Source organism: Oncorhynchus gorbuscha, linkage group LG16 (assembly GCF_021184085.1).
Source record: "Oncorhynchus gorbuscha isolate QuinsamMale2020 ecotype Even-year linkage group LG16, OgorEven_v1.0, whole genome shotgun sequence".
NCBI classification, from domain to species: Eukaryota; Metazoa; Chordata; class Actinopteri; order Salmoniformes; family Salmonidae; genus Oncorhynchus; species Oncorhynchus gorbuscha.
This window is the reverse complement of record NC_060188.1, coordinates 28041087-28066110: the sequence shown is the minus strand read 5'-3', so window position 1 is coordinate 28066110 and position 25024 is coordinate 28041087. Positions and strand designations below refer to the sequence as shown.

Sequence of the window (25024 nt, the reverse complement as noted above, 5' to 3'; positions counted from 1 at the left end):
TTACCATATACATATTTCTGTGGCTTACCATATACATATTTGTGTGGCTTACCATATACATATTTGTGTGGCTTACCATAGACATATTTGTGTGGCTTACCATATACATATTTGTGTGGCTTACCATAGACATATTTGTGTGGCTTACCATATACATATTTCTGTGGCTTACCATATACATATTTGTGTGGCTTACCATATACATATTTCTGTGGCTTACCATATACATATTTGTGTGGCTTACCATAGACATATTTGTGTGGCTTACCATAGACATATTTCTGTGGCTTACCATAGACATATTTGTGTGGCTTACCATAGACATATTTCTGTGGCTTACCATAGACATATTTCTGTGGCTTACCATAGACATATTTGTGTGGCTTACCATATACATATTTGTGTGGCTTACCATAGACATATTTGTGTGGCTTACCATAGACATATTTCTGTGGCTTACCATAGACATATTTCTGTGGCTTACCATATACATATTTGTGTGGCTTACCATAGACATATTTGTGTGGCTTACCATAGACATATTTGTGTGGCTTACCATATACATATTTGTGTGGCTTACCATAGACATATTTGTGTGGCTTACCATATACATATTTGTGTGGCTTACCATAGACATATTTGTGTGGCTTACCATATACATATTTGTGTGGCTTACCATATACATATTTGTGTGGCTTACTATATAGTGCATTTGGAAAGTATTCAGACCCCTACCTTTTTTCCACATTTTGTTTTGTTACAGCCTTATTCTAAATTTGACTAAATAAACATTTTCCTCATCAATCTACACACAATACCCCATAATGACAAAGTAAAAACAGGTTTTTAGAAATTGTGGTCGCTAAAATAAAAAACAGAAATACCTTATTTACATAAGTATTCAGACCCTTTGCTATGAGACTCGAAATTGAGCTCTTGTGCATCCTGTTTCCATTGATCATGCTTGAGATGTTCTACAACTTGATTAGAGTCCACCTGTGGTAAATTCAATTGAGTGGACATGATTTGGTAAGGCACACACCTGTCTATATAAGGTCTTACAGTTGACAGTACATGTCAGAGCAAAAACCAAGCCATGAGGTTGAAGGAATTGTCTATACAGCTCTGAGACAGGATTGTGTCGAGGCACAGATCTGGGGAAGGGTACCAAAACATTTATGCAGCATTGAAGGACCCCAAGAACACAGTGGTCTCATTCTAAAATTGTTCGGAACCACCAAGAATCTTTCTAGAGCTGACCAAACGGAGCAATCGGGGGAGAAGAGCCTTGGTCAGGGAGGTGACCAAGTACCCAATGGTCACTCTGACAGAGCTCTAGAGTTGCTCTGTGGAGATGGGAGAACCTTCCAGAAGGACAACCATCTCTGCAGCACTCCACCAATCAGGTTTTTCTAGTAGAGTGGCCAGAAGGAGGCCACTCCTAAGTAAAAGGCACATGACAGCCCACTTGGTGTTTGCCAAAAGGCACCTAAAGGACTCTCAGACCATGAGAAACAAGATTAATTAGTCTGATGAAACCAAGATGATTGAACTCTTTGACCTGAATGACAAGCGTTACGTATGGAGGAAACCTGGCACCATCCATACGGTGAAGCCTGGTGGTGGCAGCATCAGGCTGTGGGGATGTTTTTCAGCGGCAAGGACTGGGAGACTAGTCAGGATCGAGGGAAAGAGGAATGGAGGAAAGTAGAGAGAGATCCTTGATGATAACCTGCTCCAGAGCACACAGGACCTCAGACCAGGGCAAAGGTTCACCTTCCAACAGGACAACGATCCTAAGCACACAGCCAAGACAATGCAGGAGTGGCTTCGGTACGAGTCTCCGAATGTCCTTGAGTGGCCCAGCCAGAGCCCGGATTTGAACCCGATCGGACAGCTCTACAGAGACCTGAAAATTCCTTTGAATCCCATCCAACCTGTCAGAACATGAGAGGATCTGCAGAAAAGAATGGGAGAAACTCCCCAAATACAGGTGTGCCAAGCTTGTAGTGTCATACCCAAGAAGACTCGAAGCTGTAATCGCTGCCAAAGGTTGCTTCAATAAAGTAGTGAGTAAAGCGACTCAATACTTATGTAAATGTGATATTTCCGTTTTTTGCAAAAATGTGCAACATTTCAAAAAAACAGTTTTTTTTCTTTGACATTATGGGGTATTGGGGTATGGGGTATTGTGTGTAGATTGTGTATTGTGTGTAGATTGATGAGTTTTGTGCATTACGTAGGTGTAGACTATATGCTTAGGATTTAACACACCTCCTACTGTAGCTCAGTTGGTAGAGCATGGCGCTTGTAACGCCAGGGTAGTGGGTTCAATCCCCGGGACCACCCATATGTAGAATGTATGCACACATGACTGTAAGTCGCTTTGGATAAAAGCGTCTGCTAAATGGCATATATTATATTATTATATTATATATATTACATAGGATAGGATAAGTAATCCTTCTCACCCCCCCCCCCCCTTTAAGATTTAGATGCACTATTGTAAAGTGACTGTTCCACTGGATGCCATAAGGTGAATGCACCAATTTGTAAGTCGCTCTGGATAAGAGCGTCTGCTAAATGACTTAAATGTAAATGTAATGTAAATCATGATCTATATAAAATAAGCCCAGCTAAGATTGTGTGCATCTGTGCAGTGTAACAGTCAGGCAGCCATGAAGATGGTGGGCTGGGCAATATGCAGCAGAAGCTGCTCCATCATTCCATGAATAATACATAGAAAATGGACAGAATATTTCAGCTCTGGGAAGGAGGAAATCTGAGCAGTTGATCGTGAACAAACCATTGGGGGATCCCTGAAAGAAATGGTTGAGTTTTTGGTAGTTTGAACATGGATTATAATGTTAAATCTGCATCAGCTATCTTAATTGGAAATGATCTTGGAATAGGCCACTTATCTCTTATCAAATGAATTATTTACTTGCAACACTGCAGTTATATCGCAAGCATAGTGCATTACTATGTCTGCTATATGGTTTTTACTTGCTACTTTACACGTATAAAAACATCTACCGCGTTATCCAGATTGGTGGTATCTGTAGTCCTATTATAATCAATACTTTGATTGACTGTATGTTGAAACCATACCCTTTCACAATGAAAGCTTGGAGGACGACACAATGCATGTATGACCACAGCCACAGCCACGACTGCACACAATCAGTCGTGTTCATATCGAACTCCAACATGCTCCAGTCCAAGGCCTTCTTAATGAAACGGACCAGACAGATGAACCACAGATCCAGATCGGTAGCGATTGATAAAAACCAAGGGAAACCTAAACTGATTCAGGCGAGTCTGTCAGAATCGTGGTTCTCTGTGGAAGCCTGACGGTTGTTTATTCTGATTGAACATTCTATAGGTCTTTCTCTTCGATGATCATATGGAGATGTGAAACCAATTACTCATTAACCCAAATTTGAGCACGATCTCACTCAATCAAATAACCGCAGGAATTTTTTCTGCATCGCAATGGTCATTTAAATTGAGCTGGTACTAAAAGCTTCAGAAAATAATTGCGAGAAATTGATACGAATATGGTAGGTCATTGATATTGCCTGTGTGAATGTTAGCACAAATGTGAGTCACCGCTCATTAGCCTGAAAGCTACTGTGAAACACAACACATTACAGTCTCTATTATGTGCTTAAATGGAGCAAAAAAATTACAAAAGGTCCATTTGTCATGGAATGTTTTTCAGAAAAGTATTTAAATGACAAGAAATCTATACAATGGGGTGAGAGAAAAAACAATAACTGCAGTGTGTATCAATATCAAAGCTCTGTGCACTGAAGTTATATTAATCCTTTGTCACACACTCCATATACACTAGCATCACAATACATTGGACAGTGAGGGATCCAACCAGGAACCGTCTCTCATCATACCATACAAGGCAGAGTGGGGGACTCTCATCCGAGGGCACAGAGGGCAGGAACATGAACTGCACATCCTCGATGCGGAGCTAGCTAGTTAGAAGTGGGCCCCGGAGGGAAATGTTTTAAACCCTAACCAAGGCGAAGCCAGCCCCAACCGCTGGAGATATAGTTAACTGTCCGTTAGTTAAAAACCTAGCAACTTGACTGGGCCTCCCAATGCATCCAGCCTCTTCCTTGGAGCTATTTTCCCCTCCCGTATGCCCTTATGAAAAAACATTGTATCCCTGACACACTTGTCTGCTGCTGTATCTTGTGGCATGAGATGCGATTTAGATGACTTAACTCTCCTGTATTTTTCTGGCCAAAAGGCAAACAGGAAGCAATGAAGAGTGAAGGGAATATGTTGACTAGAGCCCAAGTAGATGGCTGCCATTTTGTACATTTCTCTGTTTGCCAACGGTTATAGATAGGTGTCCACTAGCTGTGTTTATGACTAAGCTGTTCAGCAATGACTGTTCTTGTAGTGTGGACTTAGTAGACAACACTGTAGAGGTCTTGTCGATTTGTTGTTTTTCTCCGGGTGAAATGGATTTGTCAACCTCTCTCCCCCTCACAATGTGATTCAACATTTCCTTTTTTTACATTTACATTTAAGTCATTTAGCAGACGCTCTTATCCAGAGCGACTTACAAATTGGTGCATTCACCTTATGACATCCAGTGGAACAGTCACTTTACAATAGTGCCTCTAAATATTTTAAGGGGGGGGGGTGAGAAGGATTACTTTATCCTATCCTAGGTATTCCTTAAAGAGGTGGGGTTTCAGGTGTCTCCGGAAGGTGGTGATTGACTCCGCTGTCCTGGCGTCGTGAGGGAGTTTGTTCCACCATTGGGGAGCCAGAGCAGCGAACAGTTTTGACTGGGCTGAGCGGGAACTGTACTGTACAACATGACTGCCATTAGGTCACAAAACACTCAAGGGGCTCGATTTAATCCGTATCGTTGAGGTTTATAGCGTTATAGCGCGATTGAAATGTAAAGGTAATTTCAGATTGAGCCGACATATGTAGCGTTTTCTGTGAATGCAGTCCGAGCTAACGCAGGAACATTGCCTTTAAATGTCTATCGCTTTATAGTGCAGCTCTTCAGCGCTACGGATTAAATAGAGCCCTAGATCTAACTGTTGCTTGTCTGTTAATTGAACATGAATACTCTGCCCTTCTCTGACGCAAATAGGAAAAATACCCATCAAGCTATTGCCTAAACAGTTCATCAATTTGACCATACAGCATACACATGCGGTGATCTCACCCTATCTATTGCCTGGTGTCACCTTTTTCGTTGGGTGTATAATTTGTAGTGCCCATAATACTGTATCAGCAACAGAATGAGCTGTGTGCTGCCCTATGGCAGACGGCCCACGCTCCACTTTGCCAACACTGCACACCTCAGGACCTCTCCATGGGCCTCTGGCAATTCATCAACGCTTAGCGCGACAAGAAGCCGAGGACACATCTTTATTATTTTAGCGCAAATGTAAGGTGTTCCATCAATTCTCCTGCCATTTTCAACAGCTTCGTATACAGCTTCTCTTTCTCACTGTCTCTTAGTCCTTGACCCCTTTGAGGTCGGTTCACACAGCTCGCATCACTCTAAGTCGAAGAGGATTTATGTAAGGGTTTGTGTTATTTAAATATATATAATTTATAATTTAACCTTTATTTAACGAAGAAAGTCAGTTAAGAACAAATTGTTATTTACAATGACGGCCTACCCCGGCCAAACCCCGATGCGCCGCCCTATGGGACTCCCAATCACGGCCGGATGTGATACAGCCTGGATTCGAACCAGGTACTTAGACCACTGCACAACTCTGGAGCCCCTGAGAGTCACTCCCTTCATATCATGAACTGTTTGAAGTGACAGCGCAAATATAGTACATATTTCAAAGCCTTTTTTTGTGGCTTTATCTAAAATGGTTGCCATGCATGTCACCAAGCAGTATGGATACAAGGGTTTTCCTTTTTATTCTCTACCTCTTACCCCTTTCCATCCTTACTCCTTACCCTTCCATTCTTACTCCTTACCCTTCCATCCTTACTCATTACCCTTCCAACAGTCAGGAGAGATCTATAGCCACACAATCAGCAATAAATAGCTATATGTCAGTGCAGTGCATGGGGGACTGATTTTGTGTTTCACCTCTTCTGTCTCAGGCTAAGGACAGCGATGATGATGAAGAAGTTGTCCAGGTTGACCGGGATCACTTCATGGATGAGTTCTTCGAACAGGTCAGTGCAACAAAACAACTGTAATACATGCCATTGAATGGTATAAGAAACATCCTAATTACCATTATTACAAACTTAACCTGGTAGTTCCTGTATCCACACATCTTCGGGTCATGTTTCATAAAAGGGGGCAAAGGGCTAATTAAGGTCTAAACATAGTGTCATAATTGCTGATTAACTGGTGGTAAATGCCTTATAAGTGCCATATATCTCAAGTTAAGGTGTTACTGTTTAATGTGTTCCCCATTTAATAGTGTTTCCAAGTGCAGTACATATTAATGCCATATCATTAAGGGTGAAATCAGGCCACATAATGTAAAAACGAGAAAATAAAATAGGCCTACTGGCTACATTATACCCAGGTCATGTTCCCTTCAGCTTTATCTTTCAAAATTGAAAGTGATGAAGAATCATTTCTTTCAACATTCATCCTATGCAACCAGGAACATGCTTTGAGAGAAAAAGGAGGAGGGGAAGGATATGCAAGTAGAACAACATTATGCTTGGTGTGTTCAAACACAAGAAATGAGAATGACTTGCATACTAATTGATGATCCAATGGCGGGGGAAAGCTAATTAAAGAACAAGGTGTGGAGGATGAAACAGCTTTTATTTCCCTCCCCCTGGGTTTCATGTGATTTATTTAGACTAATATGCCAAAATTGAGTGACCTTACTCTTCTTCCTACCATAATAAGACTGCAGTGAATCATTCAACTCTATCAGTGGTATATTTTATATGTTGGAGATGCTGCCAGAACTCTTTATCGCTGAGTGTTAAGTCTTAACGAAGACATTAAGACCCTGGATGTCTGACAATATGGCTACAGAGTGCCCCAGCATTTATGGAAGTACAGACAATCTGTGGCTTAAAATGTCAAGTAGCTGATTTTTTTTGTTGTGCAAGACGCCCAGAACGCGGCCTCCATTTTTTTACACAGAGGAATTGTTTTCTCTCTTTGAAACGGCTGTTAAAGCAAAAACCTTGGAACAGATACACAGTTATCTGCAATACAGCACCAGGAATCGCAAACCAAATCCACAACTCTGGTCCTTGTCTTTTGATCAGCATCTTATCAAGCCTGGAAGACCAGGTAAGCAGACTCTCTGGCCCATCAAGAAGCAGTAGACACTGTTAGTGGGGCCCTGAGGGGCTAGCTGGGATTGAGGACACCTGCCTTTGAAGAGCTCTGCTGCTGCTGCAGGCTGGGCGCAGTTATTGAGCCTGGCTTAGCTGTGCTCCTCACTATCTTATGAGCCGTGGCTCAACTCCTCCGTTCTAGCGGAGACGAATCTGTCTGCTTTACAACGCTCTCCTCTAAAACTATTAAGTGAACACTATAGGGGAAGGGGAATTGGCTCAATCTGGGCTAAACAATGATTCACTATAAAGAATGAGTTGATTCGGTATGCCTTAGCTTCGTTGAGGAAGTAGCTCACAAGCCATTGTCATTGAACTCTCTGTCCCCTAGAAAGAAAAATAGCTTTTAATAATTGAGTAGAGAAGGAATAGGAATGCAGAACACATATAGGCTCAGTATCCGCATATCCACAAACAGTGCCAAAACACGTCTGTATTGGGAATTGGATTACACAACACATTCAGATGGTCTGAGTCTGACTTTGCACAGGCTTTCAGGGGTATAGTCAGAAGTTCTTGTAAATGTATTATCTGCAGGCGCCTCTGCACATTCTGTGGGGTTGGAGGAGTTTGAACACCCACCATTAAAACAGCGGCCATCTTGTATCATACAAGTGCTAGATAGAGATGTTGATCCACAACGAGTGACGATATATAGCTAATACTTTAATAAGGTATTAACAATCGAATCAAATGTTACTTGTCACATGCATGTGTTTAGCAGATGTTATTGCGGGTGTATGTATGTAAACAGGTCTCGCTGTGATGTCTCAGTGTGAAAACACTTTATAACATGCAATTCTCCCAACAATGGCTAAGAATCAAGTCTCCCAAACCTAAGGCAGCAGAGATGATAATTATCAGTCAGTAATTGACTTATGTCGTTTTATGGAGATTCCCCTGCTCTCCCACCCATCAGAAAGTGCTTCCATTGGGTCGTCATGTCAGTCGATGATTGAGTATGTGAGGTAGTGCTGTCCATGATGAGGTTCAGAGGCTCTCAGCTCTCTCATGCTGTACACACATGCTCTCCATGGGTGGCTGCGGTTGGTTGATTCCATAGAAATATAATTACTAGAATGGAAAAGCTCCTTAGGCCACAGCCATTTGACAGTACACCCATTTAAAGGGTACAGGAATTAAGCCCTTGTGTATGTTGCCTCTGCCCCCTCCTTCTCACTCCCTGTGCAGGTGGAAGAGATCCGAGTCTGTATAGATAAGCTGTCAGAAGATGTGGAGCAGGTCAAGAAGCAGCATAGCGCCATCCTGGCAGCGCCCAACCCTGACGAAAGTAAGTCTCGCCACATCCATGAGCCCGAATGGATACTTTTAAGATGGGGCCAATTCCATACCAGTTCCATACTGCTTTCCCTCAGTCCTTATGGACTCCACCTTGCAGCTCTGACAGGACTGGATAGGTAGAAGTGATATGGCAGAAAATTCAATATTGCTTTCCGGTTTACTATCTGTATCAAATCCTTTCAGGTCTGTGTGAGGGGGAGTCAGGAAGGGCCTGAGGATAGCGGAGACAGATGGGTTTAAGTGTGTGTGTGACCCTGGCGATATACCTGTGGGAGGCACTCCACCCACGCACCCAGTGAATGTGACCCCACCCACGCATCTCTTACTGAGTCACACCCGGCCCACGCACACACACCCGGCCAACACACACGACTTAACAAATTATTTTGCAAGGGTGGGACTCCACCCACTGGTTGACGAAGGGTTCACCACCACACTCATTGAATACTCAAGGAAAAGTTGTTTTGTATTTTGTGTTTATTGTGAAAATATTGTCACTATTATAACATATTTTAAACTTACGGATCAATGAAGACAGCACTTAAATTTGCCCTAATATGAAATGAAGTTGTTTTTAGGCAGGCTTTCAAAAAATGAAGAGCACTAATGTATTACCTTGCATAGCACTTATAAGTGTACAATAAAACAGACATGAAGATGTATATAAATATTTTAATAATATTGTATTTTCTCCAATAATTTGATTGATATCCAATCTTGTTAACCTTCAACCACTGCTTTTAGGTCCTGATGACTGTCTGGCATTTTGTCAAAACCTCAATAGGGCCCAAAATATGCCACAATCAATCAGTCAAAAACGTACAGTGGAAGATGTTTCAGAAAATGGCCCCTTCATTGTTGCCGTGCTGCAGTAGGGCCGTGCGGTTGTTAGGAGATGAGTGTAGTATGTTCTTCCGAGTTCACAGTGACCCAGTCTGCTAGTGACTCAACTGGAGTGAATGAATGTTTCATTGCTAATATTAGGCCTTGTCAGACAACCTCTAGTCTGTGTTAACCCAGAGTCTCAGGGCAGGCAGTGGCACAATACCTACTGTACCCTCATCACGGAATCCTTCAGATGTCACTTCCTTTTCGAACACGTTCACATCCCTTTTATTGTCCAATCACTTTTATTGTGGCTCTTCAATGTGTTTTTGCACACCGGTTTTTTTGCCTTATGATTTCAATATTTGATTTGAATTTCTACACATGCATGTTTTATCTTATGTAATGTTGTTGGACTGTTTCTGTCTCTTTCTGTCTGTCTTTTGTTCCTTTCCTCCTCCCCCCTTTCCCTTCCTTTTTTTTCTTGTCATGCATGCTTCATGAAGGACTTTCTCCAGGGGACTAGTTGTCGGAGTTCAGTTTTTGTGAGTGAGCTAGCTGGTTACTAGTTATCTACCCAGGTGATTTAACTAGTAAGTATGTGGTTGCTGTGCTATGTGTGTGTGTGTGTGTTGTCGGATTTCTTTATTTGATAAACGTGGGGAATCTGGCCATTTGGAATATTTCTTTGTAACTAAAGTGTCTGAGTAGGAAGATCATTTCTTACGTACACAGTTGAAGTCAGATGTTTACGTACACCTTAGCCAAATACATTTAAACTCAGTTTTTCACCATTTCTGACATTTAATGCTAGTAAAAATTCCCTGTCTTAGGTCAGTTAGGATCGCCACTTTATTTTATGAATGTGAAATGTCAGAATAACTTTAAAGAGAATGATTTTATTTCAGTTTTTATTTCTTTGATCACATTCCCTGTGGGTCAAGAAGTTTACGTACACTCAATTAGTATTTGGTAGCATTGCCTTTAAAAAAAAATGTAAACTTGGGTCAAATGTTTCAGGTAGACTTCCACAAGCTTCCCAGAATAAGTTGGGTGAATTTTGGCCCAGTCCTCCTGACAGAGTTGGTGTAACTGAATCAGGTTTGTAGGCCTCCTAGCTCGCACACGCTTTTTCAGTTCTGCTCACAAATTTTCTATAGGATTAAGGTAAGGGCTTTGTGATGGCCACTCCAATACCTTGATTTTGTTGTCCTTAAGCCATTTTGCAACAACTTTGAAAGTATGCTTGGGGTCATTGTCCATTTGGAAGACCCATTTGCAACCAAGCTTTAACTTCCTGACTGATGACTTGAGATGTTACTTCAATATATCCACACAATTTTACTTCCTCATGATGCCATCTATTTTGTGAAGTGCACCAGTCCCTCCGGCAGCAAAGCACCCCCACAACATGATGCTGCCACCCCCGTGCTTCACAGTTGGGATGATGTTCTTCGGCTTGCAAGCATCCCCCTTTTTCCTCCAAACATAACGATGGTCATTATCGCCAAACAGTCCTATTTTTGTTTCATCAGACCAGAGGACATTTCCCCAAAAAGCACAATCTTTGTCCCCATGTGCAAACCGTAGTCTGGCTTTTTAATTGCGGTTTTAGAGCAGTGGCTTCTTCCTTGCTGAGTGGCCTTTCAGGTTATGTCAATATAGGACTCGTTTTACTGTGGATATACATACTTTTTTACCCGTTTCCTCCAGCATCTTCACAAGGTCCTTTGCTGTTGTTCTGGGATTGATTTGTACTTTTCACACCAAAGTACTTTCATCTCTAGGAGACAGAACGCATCTCCTTCCTGAGCGGTATGATGGCTGCGTGGTCCCATGGTGTTTATACTTGCATACTATTGTTTGTAAAGATGAATGTGGTACCTTCAGGCGTTTGGAAATTTCTCCCAAGGATGAACCTGACTTGTGGAGGTCTACAAAGTTTTTCTGAGGTCTTGGCTGATTTCTTTTGATTTTCACATGATGTCAAGCAAAGAGGCACTGAGTTTGAAGGTAGGCCTTGAAATACATCCACAGGTACACCTCCAATAGACTCAAATTATGTCAATTAGCCTATTAGAAGCTTGATTTTGTGGAGTTTCCCAAGCTGCACAGTCAACTTATTGTATGTCAACTTCTATCCCACTGGAATTGTGATACAGTGAATTATAAGTGAAATAATCTGTCTGTTAACAATTGTTGGAAAAATTATTGTGTCATGCACAAAGTAGTTGTCCTAACCAACTTGCCAAAACTATAGTTTTATTCACAGAAACATAATATCTTTAGATTCACTGTAATTATTGATTATATTAAATATTACAACTCAGACAGTAAGTAAGTATGTTGTCCCGACAGAATTGCTGGCATATTTCTGTTTCTGTTATGTTTTTTTAATTATATTCATGTGTTCAAGCTTAATATTACATGTATATCCTCAAAATGAACCAAAAGCTTAAATTTGGCCAATCCCTATGTCAAGCCATTCCAAATAATGTTTGGCAGTCAGTGGACGATACAAAATGCATTCCAGTGTACTCCCTTGAATAATGCATGCTGGGAAGTGTAGTTGCTTACTGAAGAAATCCGTGGAGAGAAACCGTATTCATTTATCATCAGTTGGAAACCCAACGCTGTAGCCTGTAGTTATTCATAATACACCGTGGACTTGGCAACGGGGACATGTTTAAATCTCATGCCTCTCTCCAATCATGGCCGAAGGGCATCTCCATAATGTATAGTGAAATCCAGAGGAATCCCTCCATTTGAGTCGAGCACTGAATTCACCTATCACGTTACACACAGGGTGTACACAAGGACAGGGCGGACCTGTCAACGGAAGGCAATACACAGCAGCCAAAATATTTAGTAAGCTATTTAGTTGTAGTCTACATCCAGTTACACGTACACACATAAAATGCCTTATAGGTTAGGGTTCAGGGTTTTTTCTTAGAGGGCAAAAGCTAAATCTTTCAACTGAAATGGCTTTGTGTTGTAGCTAGCTCATGTGTTTTGAAATATAAATCACGGATGCTAGTCCTAGACAACAGTATTGACCCACAAGGAGGTGTCGTTGTGTGCATATATGAGTTGCCAGTTCAGTAACATAGGACCCTTTTTGCTTTTGGGACAATCGATAGACAGGTAAAGTGCAGAGGCAGAGAGTAGCTACAGGACACATGTAATACACAAACAATTAGTTCAAAAACAGCACAGGATTCAAAACAAAACGCAACCCAGCAAGCAAGGCTTCCAGTGTTTACCTACAGCATGAAGTACCAGACAGGCACTTGTTAGCATCTGATTGGTTTGTTGATAGCACCTAAACATTGCCCAGTAATTACAGGGTAATTGGCACTAACTAACTCTAAATATACCCCAATCAAATATCACAAAACTACAATGGCTTTCCTTGCTGATACAGTACATTGAAAGATAATTCTCCTATCTGTGTTTTCTGTATACAAATGACTGGTTATCTTCATTTTCCTGTAAATATCTCATTTGATTTACTTGTGATGGACAGAACAGTCCCTACATTTCAATGCACATAATAATGCTAGAGAGCAGTGTTAGTATACTGTATGCCTGTAGCAGCCTACTGTTGTCTATATGATGAATATCCTTTTCTACCACAAAAATGTGATTTTAAATTATATTATTTTCGCGTGTTGAATGATTCATTGTAAACAATTCCAATTTCCGGCTCATTTCTGACTTTTTTTTAGATTCTAGATAGCACCTTTTTTTCTAAGAGTGTACTTCCAGGCTTCACATAATTAGATATGTTGTTTATTTATGGTTCATGAGGGACGAGGCTACAAGGCCCATGTTTTAAGATTAACCAGAGGATTTAGGTGCTGCACTCTTGTGAAAACTCTTATCTTAGGTAAAGCGCAAACTTTCTTATTGAGCCAACAGCCAAATTACAACACGAGAGAAACATGCCGGCATTTAACTCATTAGTTATGTATAATCATGGGTAGACGTTATACATTTATTGTAGATCAACAAATTATGCATATGAGTTTCTATTATCAGTTAATTATGTGTTAGGAGATAGTCTTCTTGTTGGTGGAGTGTTCTGGAAAACAGACTTTTGCACTAGACTAGACGAGAGTGTTGGGGTGTTTGCGGAGGTGGGGCGATAGAGAAGGGAGTGATTGAGGGAATTACGGGTGCGAAGGAAGGAGAGGATGAGGTACTGTAGGAAGTGAAGTGTGTGGGTGGGAGGGAGGGAGGGAGGGAGGCGAGGAAGAGAGGAGAGGAGAGGAGAGGAGAGGAGAGGAGAGGAGAGGAGAGGAGAGGAGAGGAGAGGAGAGGAGAGGAGAGGAGAGGAGAGGAGAGGAGAGGAGAGGAGAGGAGAGGAGAGGAGAGGAGAGGAGAGGAGAGACAGAAAGGGCTGAGCTGGTTTCCAGTGACTGAATGAATGGCACTGCAGCGGTAATAAATCAGCCCAAACACTGCAGCTGAGTCCCACACACAGGCTTATTAACACACTGACTTTAAAACACTGCAGCTGAGTCCCACACACAGGCTTATTAACACACTGACTTTAAAACACTGCAGCTGAGTCCCACACACAGGCTTATTAACACACTGACTTTAAAACACTGCAGCTGAGTCCCACACACAGGCTTATTAACACACTGACTTTAAAACACTGCAGCTGAGTCCCACACACAGGCTTATTAACACACTGACTTTAAAACACTGCAGCTGAGTCCCACACACAGGCTTATTAACACACTGACTTTAAAACACTGCAGCTGAGTCCCACACACAGGCTTATTAACACACTGACTTTAAAACACTGCAGCTGAGTCCCACACACAGGCTTATTAACACACTGACTTTAAAACACTGCAGCTGAGTCCCACACACAGGCTTATTAACACACTGACTTTAAAACACTGCAGCTGAGTCCACACACAGGCTTATTAACACACTGACTTTAAAACACTGCAGCTGAGTCCCACACACAGGCTTATTAACACACTGACTTTAAAACACTGCAGCTGAGTCCCACACACAGGCTTATTAACACACTGACTTTAAAACACTGCAGCTGAGTCCCACACACAGGCTTATTAACACACTGACTACACAATCCCATATTCTTAGTCAAGATAATAAAACTGATGAATAAACTGATTATACACATACGATATCTCTTCTCAATTCGCCCACTTGTATGTTTGCATACTGTTACATACATAAGAGTATTTGCAATATCACTCACATGTGGTACATTAATTTACTGACAATCTAAGTTGTTTTATAAGTGGTACTGTAATTGACACAGGTTGTGAATTGCGATATCTGAATATCGTTGCCATAATGTTTACAACATGGAACACAATGTTGAGTGTCGCATAATTCTGTCTCTCTTTCTGTATCTCAGAGACCAAGCAGGAGTTGGAGGACCTCACAGCTGACATCAAGAAGACAGCCAATAAAGTTCGCTCAAAATTAAAAGGTAAGTATAAAATGAAAATGGAAAATGTTGTGTGAAACATTGCATCTGAAAAACACCATGTCAACCAATACCGCACGGAGTTAAGTTGTCCACGCCTCAGCTAGATGTTGAACACAAGATTAGAACCTCTTGGCTATGAAGGAAATGATGTCAACCCGACCCTATATATTTTTTCCATTTTCAATCTGAACTCGGTACTAAAACACTTGCTCAGAGCCAGAACACTTGCTTCACTAGATTACCTGACTAGAACACTGATGGACAGATAAAGACATTTATGTAATGGCAACAGCCGATTTCTATAGCGCAAATAAAAACACAAGACAATGTTTAGTCTTTATCAGCCCCTTAAATCAGAGTGTGTTTGGCCTCAAGGGAGTCCCCATGATTTCAGGCCCAACATACTAAAACAAAATGGTTACGATGGGCAAAAAGAAAGAGATTTGTTACATCTAGTGGCCCCCTGCAATAACGTCAAATGAGCGTCTCGGGGACTTTTGTTAAGGACAAGAGTCAACTGGGGTCAGTGTATCATTTCCAACAATTGTATTTTTAATGAGGGGAGAATTATAGCTAAGAGCAAAGCTGAGACGGCTAAATGTTAACTGCATTGAGAGTTAACAGTTCAAGGACATTCCTGCATTAATGTGTGGCGGTCGAGCAGTGAATTCATCTATCTGGGAGTTCCAACCAACCATTCGCCCCAACACACATCCCATTCACGCTCGCACATGCACACTGAAAACTGCTGTCATGGTGCATATCGGTCTATAATTGCAATCCCCACAAAGTCTTTCTGTTTTTGTCCTTCAACAAACATGGATCTGCTTTTCATGTTTTAGTTTTCCACATGTATCTCGAACGCACAGACAAATATTTGCAATATGTTGAGTGTACAGAACATTCTGCAGTCTTGCAAGTGTGTGTTTGTTTGAACCTTAGCCGCGACATCGTTTGTAAGTACAACAGTCTCTCTCATGTGGTAGATTTATAATATAATTGAGTAGGAAGTAAAGGTCACAACAGAGAGCATACAAAAATGTTGGACACTCTTTGATTTGACGCTATACAGAAAAAAAATGCAGAATTTGTCAAATGATCTATTTTTTTACAGTACCATTACTGTACATTTCAACCCCACCCACTGTGAACACGTGAATATATGCAAATCATTTGGCAATTAAATCAGCTCGTCAGCTGCCTAGTTATACATACAGTAGAGAACAGAGAATATACTTCAGGGGTTTTGTTGTAGAAAATAGGTTGTCCCGAAGGGGCATATTGTAGAAAGCAAAGTCGCAATGGAGCAGACATCACTCTTGTCATCCAAACGCCTTCTCTGCCTCCAGCCTCTGCCCTCAGACTGCCAGCATGTCAGGTCGCATATCAGTTGACACCGGGTTCTAGGTGCAATATGTTGCTTTGCTGAACATTTCTTAATAACTAATAAAGTGAGAATTGACCAATGTCCTTTAAAAACTGTAATAGGTCTTGATGGTGTAGCAATTTAGATTTTCGCCCTTCTTAGGAATGCTATCCTGTGCCTCATAAAAAAAAATTGAAAATGCTTTTTTACAAATATAAGAACTGCCATTTATAGTTGCTCACCAGTCTAGTTTGTAAATGAAGAAGCAACCTCTTTAGACTCCCAATACACTGAATGGTGCATTCAACCACCTTCAGTACAGCAAAAGTAATAACATTCAGATGAATTGAATGCCAAGCTGCATTATACACTGCGCTCCAAAAATGCACCATTTTCCATCAGACCTCGTGTGAAAGATCAACTTAGGTTGACAGGCGACCGCTACACTATGCTACTACTCTGCTTCCTTGTAGAGTATGTCATACGGTAGCTTTGCAGTCCAGGAGAGAGAAGCAGCTCCTGTCTCATCCAGCCAGACAAAGTGTTTAACCAGCAGAACAACAATGATCAAATGACCTTTCAACCAGCCAAGTAGAGTGTTGATATTTACTGAAAGACAAGTAAACCCCTTGCTTAAAGACCACATTAAGGAGACCCCCCCCCCCTTGGCATTATTATGCAAATCAGCTGAGTCTTGACACAGTGGAAAATGAAAAGGCAGCAAGCCAGAGGAAGTGCCTCACCGGGGAGCGCTGCTGTACTGTAGCTAGGTAGCTGGCCAACCGTAGATCCACCACTAAAGATAGATGCTCAACTATACTGTAGCGTCTCTGGATTGGTCAGGATGTTATGCAACGATAGGGAAACCATCGTAGAGAGATACTGTATGACCTCATAGATGCTGTGGGTAAGTACTCTATAGATGCCCTGCGTTATCCACATTACCACACGTGCACTGCACAAGATACAAGACCAAAGATAGGTCAAGAATACGTAACATAAAATGGATCATTTCAGAGACACAAACTAAAACAAATCATACTTATTATGTGTAGTTGATACCAATATACCTGAAGCACCATGAGGCACATCTCAAAGGTCTCAGTGTACAACCCACTCACAGCTGATAGACCACTACTAAGATACTATACAAACGTGCACAAGAGGTCTGATTTGTGGGACTAGAATTTAAATACCGGTAGGAGTTTTAGACTAATCTCATTTGACATATAAGCTCCCTCTGAAGACAGATAGGAAACCGCTCACTCAAAGGTGCTGAGACGCATTCTTCTAGCTTCGTTCTTTATTTTAGTCCAATAATCTTGAAGACTCCCACTCATCTGGTTGTTTCTTCTAAATTGCATCCCAAAATACTTTGATGCTGAGAGAGGGCTTCCTCTATCAAAGGTAATGAACAGTGATGGGACATTGGCATCTGGGCACCATGCAGTAGCAACAAAGCATCCAATCAGCAATATGGAAATCTCCTTTGTTAATGATTTAAGGTGGGCTCAAAGTTGGCTTAATTTATAGGAAGAGTGTGCGCCATATGGTGAGGCAATTCATCTGGAATATAACAGGGGAACTCTATGTTATTATTTTAATTTGATTTATTTAACCTTTATTTAACTAGGCAAGTCAGTTAAGAACAAATTCTTATTTTACCATGACGGCCTACCTCTAACCCTCCCCTAACCCGGATGACGCTGGGCCAATTGTGTGCCGCCCTATGGGACTCCTGATCACGGCTGATACAGCCGGGATCGAACCAGGGTCTGTAGTGACGCCTCTAGCACTGAGTTGCTTTGCCTTAGACCGCTGCGCCACTCGGGAGCCTAAAAGAGGTTAAGAGGTGGAGATATTGTGAGGTGGGTTGTACAGTTATATTGACAATCTTATGAAGCTTAATGAAGCCTTTACAAATCCTACATAGATGATTCACAAATGCAAATGTTATACTATGGGTGATATAATAGGTCCTATAATCTGGTGCTTTTGTTTGACATTCTTTTATTTCTCCATTTTCTCTTTATTGTTTTTGAAAATGCTCTTGGGGAAGGTCACACAGAGAGAGAGAGAGAAAACCCATGTTAAACAATGGTGCACAAAATATGTTTGAATAATCACATACAGTACACAATATATTATATTGGGAATCACATTATCTCGTAGTTGTGAGAAACCCAACATTTGTCCATAAACATGTAACAGGAATTACCTTTTTTTTTCAAAAGCTTTTTAAGGACACTGCCTCTATTTAAAATGGTCTTGTCAGAATCCCCCGAATGTGTTATTTGGGATCAATATTTTATAGTTTTGGAAACATTGTATTTGTTCAAAAGGAGATAGTATGTCATAAACTGACAGTTTGACATCCCAAAATCCTGCTATTTCTCTGTTTTGCTGATCCAAATTAAATGCATCAAGGGAATTTTACACAGTTACATCACATTTAGAACACAACTGGAAAATAATGTTTGGTTTGTGGTCAGCAACACGATGGGCCCAATTCACACTTAGGAAATCTATTCCTTTTTGACGCATTTTGATTGAAAGAGCAACTGCCCCTAAAAAGCAACTTCTCGTGTTGAAAATGGCCTACAGTGCCTTCTGAAAGTATTCACACCCCTTGAATTGTTCCACATTTTGTTGTGTTACAGTCTGAATTTGAAATGGACTACATTCAGATTTCGTGTCACTGATCTACACACAATACCCATAATGTCAAAGTGGAATAATGTTTTTAGAAATGTTTACAAATGAATAACATTTTAAGTTGAAATGTCTTGAGTCAATAAGCATTCAATCTTTTTGTTATGGCAAGCCTAAATAAGTGCAGGACTAAAAATGTGCTTAAACAAGTCACATAACATGATTTTTAAATGACTACCCCATCTCTGTACCCCATATATACAATTATTTGTAAGGGCCCTATGTCGAGTAGTGAATTCCAAGCACAGATTCAACCACAAAGACCAGGGAGGTTTTCCTATGGTTCTCAAAGAAGGGCAGCTATTGGTAGATGGGTAAAAAAAAAGCAGACATTGAATATCCCTTTGAGCATGGTGCAGTTATTAATGACACTTTGGATGGGATTTCAATATACCCACTCACTACAAAGATACAGGCGCCCTTCCTAAATCATTTTCCGGAGGTGGAAGAAAGCACTCAGTGAAAAGAAAGATGCCTGTACAGGACAAAAATATTCCAAAACATGTATCTTGTTTGCAAAAAGGCACTAAAGTAATACTGCAAAAAATGTGGCAAAGAAATGAACTTTTTGTCCTCAATACAAAGTGTTATGTTTAGGGCAAATCTGAGTACCACTCTACTTATTTACAAGAATGGTGGTGGCTGCTTCATGTTATGGGTATGCTTGTCATCTGCAAGGACTAAGGATTTGTTTTAGGATAAAAAGAATCAGAATAGAGCTAAGCACATGCAAAATCATTGAGGAAACCTAGTTCAGTCTGCTTTCCAACAGACACTGGGAGATAAATGCACCTTTCAGCAGGATAATAACCTAAAACATAAGGCCAAATACACACTGGCGTTGCTTACCAAGAGGCCCTAACCACATAAAGTGAAGTGCTACAAAAAAAGGTTTTCATGTGATCATATGTGAAGTTAGTGTGGTAACGTGATGACATGTAAAGCAACCTGTGATAACATGAAGTGAAGTTCCATGAACACAGGTTTTATTTTGGACATTTTATATGAAATCATGTGATTTTCCACATGTGAAATCATGTTTTTTTCTGTAAGGGTGGCATTGAATGTTCCTCAGTTGCACAGTTACAGTTTTGCCTTAAATCGGCTTGAATATCTATGGCAAGATTTGAAAATGGTTTTCTAGCAATGATCAACAACCAATTTGACAGAGCTTGAAGAATTTTGAAAATAATAATGTGCAAATGTTGCACAATCCAGCTGTGCAAAGCTCTTAGAGACTTACCCAGAAAGACTCACAGCTGTAATCGCAGCCAAAGGTGGTTCTACAAAGTATTGACTCAGCAGTGGGAATAATTATGTAAATGAGATATTACATTATTTAATTTTCAATAAATTAGCAAAAATGTCTAAAAACATGTTTTTACTATGTCATTATTGGTATTGGGTGTAAAATAAACCCACAATCCATAGTGAATTCAGGCTGTAACACAACAAAATGTGGAATAACTCAAGGGGTGTGAATACTTTCTGAAGGTACTGTATATTTATAATCCCTTTATCCAAACTGATTATTCATTTACCTAGGTCTTATCAATAGCCCTTATCAATTTATGAATTGCAGTGCATGGAGATTGGTGTTATTTCTATCGTGAAGTAGATATTTTTCCACTTGGAACCGACAGGTTGCTCGACCTTATTAATGATTTCCTTGCACATAAAGGTGGCAGAATTATAAGGGAATTAAGTCAAGGTCAGAATACAGCGTATCGGTAAACACACCTCTGCCACACCTCCAGTTCTATGATCTCCCCCCAAACGAACAGCTGGTTTAAGTTCAAGGTCAGAATATACGCTTAGAGGGAAAAGTACATGAAAAGGGAATTAAGTTCCATTTATGCCATAACTCAGTTCTGAATTCCCTCTATCAGGTTTGGTACTATATAATGACCCATTAAGTAAAATACCTCTCTATCTGTTGTAAAACAGCATACTTTTATCATTAGGCCTGGGTCTATTTGTAATTGTAGCATTAGCACATTGCCCATGACATACTAATTGCTCCACCCAAGATGGCAAAAAGTTAGCATATTAGCACGCTAGCTATATTACCTGACTGTGATGGGGAGGTAATTGACTGAAGTTCAGTGGGAGGTGGGCAATCTCTTTTCCGTTTGGCGGTTCCATTGTTTATTTCTCACAGTTTCGTGCCTCTTTCCCAAGCAATCGAGCAGAGCATTGAGCAGGAGGAGGGGCTGAACAGATCATCTGCAGACCTGCGAATTCGTAAGACACAGGTGAGTCACTCACTCGTATCTTCTGCACATCCACTGAGGAGATGCCAAGTACCAAAAAGGTGTTGATCAAACATAAAGCTGCTGGTGTATCATAAAGACGGAGAATACACGGCCTCACCACAACTTTAGCTTTCTGCCAACTACACTTTGCAGACCTGGCTTTGAAAAAAAAACGAAAACAAATACTGTTTGAATACAAGTCGGGATTTAAAGCCATATTGTTATTGTACCATGTGGCCTGATGCCTACCCATAACACCACTACGTAGGCCTAGAGTATACATCTTCATATAGTAGAAAAAAGCGGGATTTCCTTCATGACCATGGACTGTCATGCACCACTGAATGTAAACGCTCATTGACATCCCTTTATCTTTTGACATGATAGAAAAGATGTTAAATTGATCATGTCATTTCAATGACTGATGAACTAAGTGATTATGTAGCACATAAGAAAGGCCCTATGAAAGATATATTCAAATGTACTTTTAAGATTAAACAACTTGGCATATATCAAGTGTTTTAGAGTCGAAATGTGATTGATTACAGACTGTAATGATTGAAGATTAGGATAAATGTTCCACTGGCTTGGGGTAGGTTCTCCCGCTTAGGTTGTAACCTGTTCTCGAATTAACCGGTGATGGTGAATGAAGCTACATTCTCAGATAAAGATTCATTAGGTTTTGACGTCTGTATGAGGACTAATTACCTTTCACATAGAAACAGATTTAAAAGCCTTTGTTTAGAGTGACACAAAAACCAAAAGGTATATTCTTTGGATATGAAGTGAAATTATGATGGCCCCACATTCTCTGAATGGAATTGTGAAAGACTGTCAAACTGCTCAATGACAAACAGTTATCAGTTGTGGCAGGAGGGAGAGTCATTTTTTACCTTTTACTGTGGTGGGCTAAATCAGGGTCACATAGAGTGTTTCTTGGTAGTTTAAACAAATCTACTTTGAAACCAAATTATACACCTCACACACATGTTCTGGGCTTTAAAAAAGAAGACACCTGTACCCTGTCAGATATAGAGTTGAAATGTATTCAATTTTGAGTTTGCACCCTAAAATTACACATTTTATATACTGAACAAAAATATAAAGGCAACATGGAACAATTTCAAAGATTTTGCTGAGTTACAGTTCATATAAGGAAATCAGTCAATTGAAATAAATTCATTAGGCCCTAATCTATGGATTTCACATGACTGGGCAGGGGCCACCCGCTTGGGAGCCAGGCCCAGCCAATCAGAATGAGTTCTTCCCCATAAAAGGGCTTTATCACAGACAGGAATACTCCTCAGTTCCCGTGCCCCTCCCCTCAGATGATCCCGCTTGTGTAGGACCCAAATGTGGAGGTCCTGGGCTGGCGTGATTACATGTGGTCTGCAGTTGAGACCTGTTAGACATACTGCCCAATTCTCTAAAACGACGTGGTAGAGCAATGAACATTGAATTCTCTAGCAACAGCTCCGGTGGACATTCCTGCAGTCATCATGACAAATTGCACGCTCCCTCAAAACTTGAGATATCTCTTGCATTGTGTTGTGTGACAAAACTGCACATTTTAGAGTGGCCTTTTATTGTCCCCAGCACAATGTGCACCTGTGTAACGACCATGCTGTTGAATCAGCTTCTTGATATGTCACACCTGTCAGGTGGATGGGTTAAATGCTACAATGCTCACTAACAGGGGTGTAAACAAACATTTTAGAGAAATAAACGTTTTGTTGCGTATTGAACATTTCGAGCATCTTTTATTTCAGCTCATGAAACATGGGACCAACACTTTGCATGTTGCGTTTATATTTCTGCTCCGTGGACATCACAGAAGACTGAACTATAGCAAAACCGGTTGACATAGAAACACCATGGAATGATGAATGAATGAAAAATAGTGTTAACATTTCACCCTCGAGGCCACTAGTCATTTGACTGCTGGAAAGGGCTGTGGGACATTTGAATAAGCCGCACCACTGCCCTGCAGTGTGAAAAGGAGGTGGTATAACAAGGAGCGACACAGCAAAACTACCCAACATTATTCACATACAGTGGGGTCTGAAATGATTGACACCCTTGATAAAGATGAGCAATAATGACTGTATAAAATAGATCATTCAAATACTAAGCTGTACTGTGTGGTCAAAACATTTGGAGAATATGTTATTTTATACTAATACAATTGCTCTAAACGGTAAGGGTTAAAATGATTGACACCCCCTAAAGATTCTTATAAATAAAGTCGTCAAAAGTTTAGTATTTGGTCCAATATTCTTAGCACGCAATTTCTACATCAAACTTGTGACTCTACAAACTTGTTGGATGCATTTGTAGTTCCGTTTGGTTGTGTTTCAGATCATTTTGTGCCCGATAGAAATGAATGGTAAATAATGTATTGGTGTCATTTTGGACTCACTTTTATTCTAAATAAGAATAGAGTATGTTTCTAAACACTTCTTCATTAATGTGGACGCTACCGTGATTATGGATCATCCTGAATGAAGTGGGAATAATGATGAGCGAGACAGTCACAGAAGGTCAAAAATCATACCAATAGCAGAGGAGTATAAGATTCCTGACCCTCTGCGACATCATTAATTCACGATTCATTCCGGATTATCCACAATGTAGTCGTTGTGTGCTAGGAATATGGGGCCATATAATACATTTTGACTGCTATATTTATACGAATCTTTAGGCGTCTCAATAGTTTGGACCCCTATCTTTTTGAGAGAAAAAAATCATGTTACTTGTTAAACAAAGTCATCTCTTTCTCTGAGCAATTGGATTAGTATAAAATAATATAATTCCCCCTATTTTTGAGCATATAATATAGTTCAGTATTTGAATTATTATCAAGGAGTGTCAATCATTTCAGACCCCACAGTATGCCAATACAAGTACAATGGCAAAGGTGACATTTCCCATATCAGATCACATGAACAACTCTAGATACTCAGTATAGCCAACCTAAACGTTCAATCAAGCTGTGCACTGAATTGTGCCTTTTTTCAAAACAACACCACTTTCTTTTAAACCACCCAAATGTTTATTCATTTGAAATTCAGATCATCTCACTGTGAACCAATGTTCTTCAGAGGTGGCCAGAAAGGACATCTGTCATTGTAGGCTCTTGACTCCCTCAACCACCTGATCCTCTGACTCACTGTCACTAATCCAGCCCCTCTTTCATCCTCACCATAGCTACACTTAGGAAAAAACGGGTTCCAAAAGGGTTCTTCGGCTGTCCCATTAGGATAGCCCTTTTTGGTTTGAGGTAGAACCCTTTTTTGTTCCAGGTATAACTATTTGGGGTTCCTTGTAGAACCATTTGTGTAAAGGGTTCTACCTGAAACCAAAGGGTTCGTCAGAGAGTTCTACTATGGGGGCAGCCGAAATAACCCGTTTAGGTTCTAGATAGCACCTTTTTTCTAAGAGTGTACCTTGCCCTTATTCTCTGCCTTGCATTGTTAGTGGGTTATTCAGGCACGTGGAGAAGGAGACACTGCTGGGCTGGATCTCAGGCCTTCCCCCCCAGCACACAGAATTGAGCCATCCTTGCTTTGATCCCTGCCTGTATTATTTTCGGCAGTAATTCAATGCACAAGGCTTAGTGATACTCAAGGATCCCCTCTGGTGGTCGGAACATTCAACTGCCACTGTCATTGACTTTGCAGCATCAGCAAAATCTCTAACGCAGCAACCATTATTTGAATGGAGGTGCATGTGTGCATACATATGAAGGCGTTT

At 40.7% G+C, this 25024-nt stretch overlaps 1 protein-coding gene across 1 annotated transcript in view; it reads left to right on the top strand.

The window, feature by feature from the left end:
- Positions 1 to 25024, top strand: part of LOC124000318 (syntaxin-1B) — a 55641-nt gene that overhangs the window by 25768 nt on the left and 4849 nt on the right. Inside the window, exons 2-5 of the mRNA XM_046306592.1 lie at positions 6118 to 6192; positions 8524 to 8623; positions 14864 to 14938; positions 21198 to 21271. Of these exons, the coding sequence (XP_046162548.1) occupies positions 6118 to 6192; positions 8524 to 8623; positions 14864 to 14938; positions 21198 to 21271 (324 nt within the window). The remainder of the gene's footprint in view (positions 1 to 6117; positions 6193 to 8523; positions 8624 to 14863; positions 14939 to 21197; positions 21272 to 25024) is intronic.